The sequence below is a fragment of the Palaemon carinicauda genome, chromosome 6 (genome assembly GCF_036898095.1).
Source record: "Palaemon carinicauda isolate YSFRI2023 chromosome 6, ASM3689809v2, whole genome shotgun sequence".
Lineage (NCBI taxonomy): Eukaryota > Metazoa > Arthropoda > Malacostraca > Decapoda > Palaemonidae > Palaemon > Palaemon carinicauda.
The window spans coordinates 17,921,238-17,923,737 of record NC_090730.1 but is presented as its reverse complement, the minus strand read 5'-3'; the positions used below and the strand labels follow the sequence as shown (position 1 = coordinate 17,923,737).

The 2,500-nt window shown below is 35.9% G+C and overlaps 1 protein-coding gene across 1 annotated transcript; it reads right to left on the bottom strand.

Moving 5' to 3' along the window:
* Window positions 1–1,572: 1,572 nt before the first annotated feature.
* LOC137642015 (ATP-dependent RNA helicase glh-2-like) lies at window positions 1,573–2,435 on the bottom strand. Its single transcript, XM_068374577.1, has 2 exons — window positions 2,352–2,435; window positions 1,573–2,163 (listed from the first exon to the last, which is right to left on the bottom strand). The coding sequence occupies exons 1-2, from the start codon at window positions 2,355–2,357 to the stop codon at window positions 1,654–1,656; spliced, it is 516 nt and encodes a 171-aa protein (XP_068230678.1). The 5' UTR covers window positions 2,358–2,435; the 3' UTR covers window positions 1,573–1,653.
* Between the last annotated feature and the right edge of the window lie 65 nt (window positions 2,436–2,500).

Genomic DNA, 2,500 nt, shown 5'->3' with positions numbered 1-2,500 from the left:
TGATATATATTTATTTAAATAAACAAATGAATTAATACTTGTTTTCATTTATTTACGGAAAATACTATTGTTATGTATTATGTACAATTTGTACTATAATACAATAAGAGCTATATGTAGTGATCACCAGACTGAAGTTCGAGTCCCTCTCGAATTTGTTAGTTCCTTTGGTCGTTGCAACCATACCAACCTTGTGAACTAAGAATGGGAGTGTTGGGGCTGCCTATAGGTCTATCTTCTGAGTCATCAGTTGCCATTGACTGGTCATCCTTGGTACTAGCTTAGGTGGAGAGGGGGCTTTTGCGCTGATCATACTTTATATATGGTCAGTCCCTGAGGATAATCCTGCCTGATAGGGCAATGTCACTATCCCTTGCCTCTGTCATTACTGGCAGCCTTTAAACCTTGTACCATATTTTTAGTAAGTACTGAATCCTGTATAAGTCACCTCAAAAATAGAATATGATTCTTCTTATTTTACTACTTAATTTGATATTTGGATCTTATTTAATGATGCTTATTTGTTATTTACGTCAGTTCAGCTCTGAAACTTCAAGAGAGTAAGAACTCGTAGTCAATTGGGCCTTAAGCATTAGTTTATGATATAATCTTATCAAAAAAAAAAAAAAGGTATTTTATAATAAAATGGATTTAACTATTATTCTCACCAGGAGTCTGCGAAGATGGGATAAATACAGAACCAATTATTCATATAATTTTAGGTAACAAACTGCTGAGTTGAAGTAATACTGTATAGTTAAGAAATTCTACACTTATCTGAATTAAACCAACACACATATATTCATATAAACATCTGTATACATATAATTTCAGAACAAAATCGTTTCGTTTTAACTTGATAAATAGATTTTGTAAAACTCAACTATAGAATATAACAAAATTAACACATTTATTACATATTTCTATTATAGCATGATGACGATACGGTTGCAGAATGCCAATAGAAAATACCCTCTGAACGGTGCATAGAAATATCACAATTTTGTGCTTAAAATAGAATGATACTTATATTTTTTTTTTTTCAGTAGACAACAATATTATCCTTATCGTTATTATCTTCAATGATCGATCTACAGATTTCGATGTCGCTTAGATAGGAATCTTATATTTTTCTTTTCAATGAGAGAAATAAGATGGTGTATATGTCAGAACATTGGATTAATATCCAGGATATTTGTCATTTTAACTAATTCATTGCTTGAAATTATAAGTAGGCATACAGAGAGAGAGAGAGAGAGAGAGAGAGAGAGAGAGAGAGAGAGAGAGAGAGAGAGAGAGAGACGTAAGTCATAATCAATCCAGTCTTTTTCATTGTTGTTTAAAATTAAAAACAGCAAATGTTTCACACTAATAGGTACCACTGGGAGCAAATTATAAGAAATACTGGTTTCACAAAGACACATCTCGGTCATATTTTACTCTTAAGTATGGTTCACAAAAACTAAAAACTCCAGAACCTTGGTATACCGTAACAACATTGATAAAACATTGTTTGCCCTTATGAACAGAATGAAAATACTATGTAACTAAAATAAATATTTATTAATGACATATATCTTTGGTCTCTTTCCATCCAAAACTAAAATCAACAATATATTTTGTGGTGATAATTCTACACAGAAAAATCTAGAATTATCTTCCAAAACCGAATCCTCCGAAGCCTCCAGATCCAACAGGTGGTTTGCAAACGTGTTCCTCGAGACACCTGTCGAAGCAGCACTTGTCGACGCCTCCGCACTTGCTGTCATTAGAGCATGTCTGTGGAGGGGCAAAGCTCCTGACGGGTGGACACTGAGGTCTTACGGGAGGGCATTGACCTGGCTTGACGAAAGGAAGGGTTTCAGGTTCGTTATTGCTCTCGCAGCAGTAGGCCTGTCCCTCGGGAGTTCGGCACCAACGTCTGCACGTCTGGGAAACACTACCTCCAAAACCCCCTCCTAATCCTGGGTTGATCCCTCCAAAACCTCCTCCAATGCCACCTCCATGTCCTCCAAATCCTTGACTAACACCTCCAAATCCTTGGTCTATGCCTCCGCCGAAAGCTTGGTTTAATCCTCCAAAGAATCGTTTATTTCCTCCGTTATTTTTATCCTGTGCGAAGGCAACAGATGCCAAACAGGTGACGAGTAAGATCTGTAGTCCCTGAAAAAAGGAAAATGTAAAATTAGAATGGAAAACATCAAGATTTTTTTTCACTAACCGAATGATATAGACTCTAAGGGAATTCTCACGAGCTTCTATATATTAATCATAAAACAGAAACTGAATGTTACACATTGTTGATCATTTAAGAATTGGAACTATCAAAAGTTTATTTAAGAGAAACTTACCTTCATATCTATTGAAGCGGAGTTGGATGAGTAGTGATTCGTCTTGTTCTCTTGTGAGGAGTGATTGTGGTTTACTCAGTGCACAGTCTCTTATATCTCACAACAACGTTCGGTAAATTCCCCCTCCCGATGCTGCTCTCACTCATTGC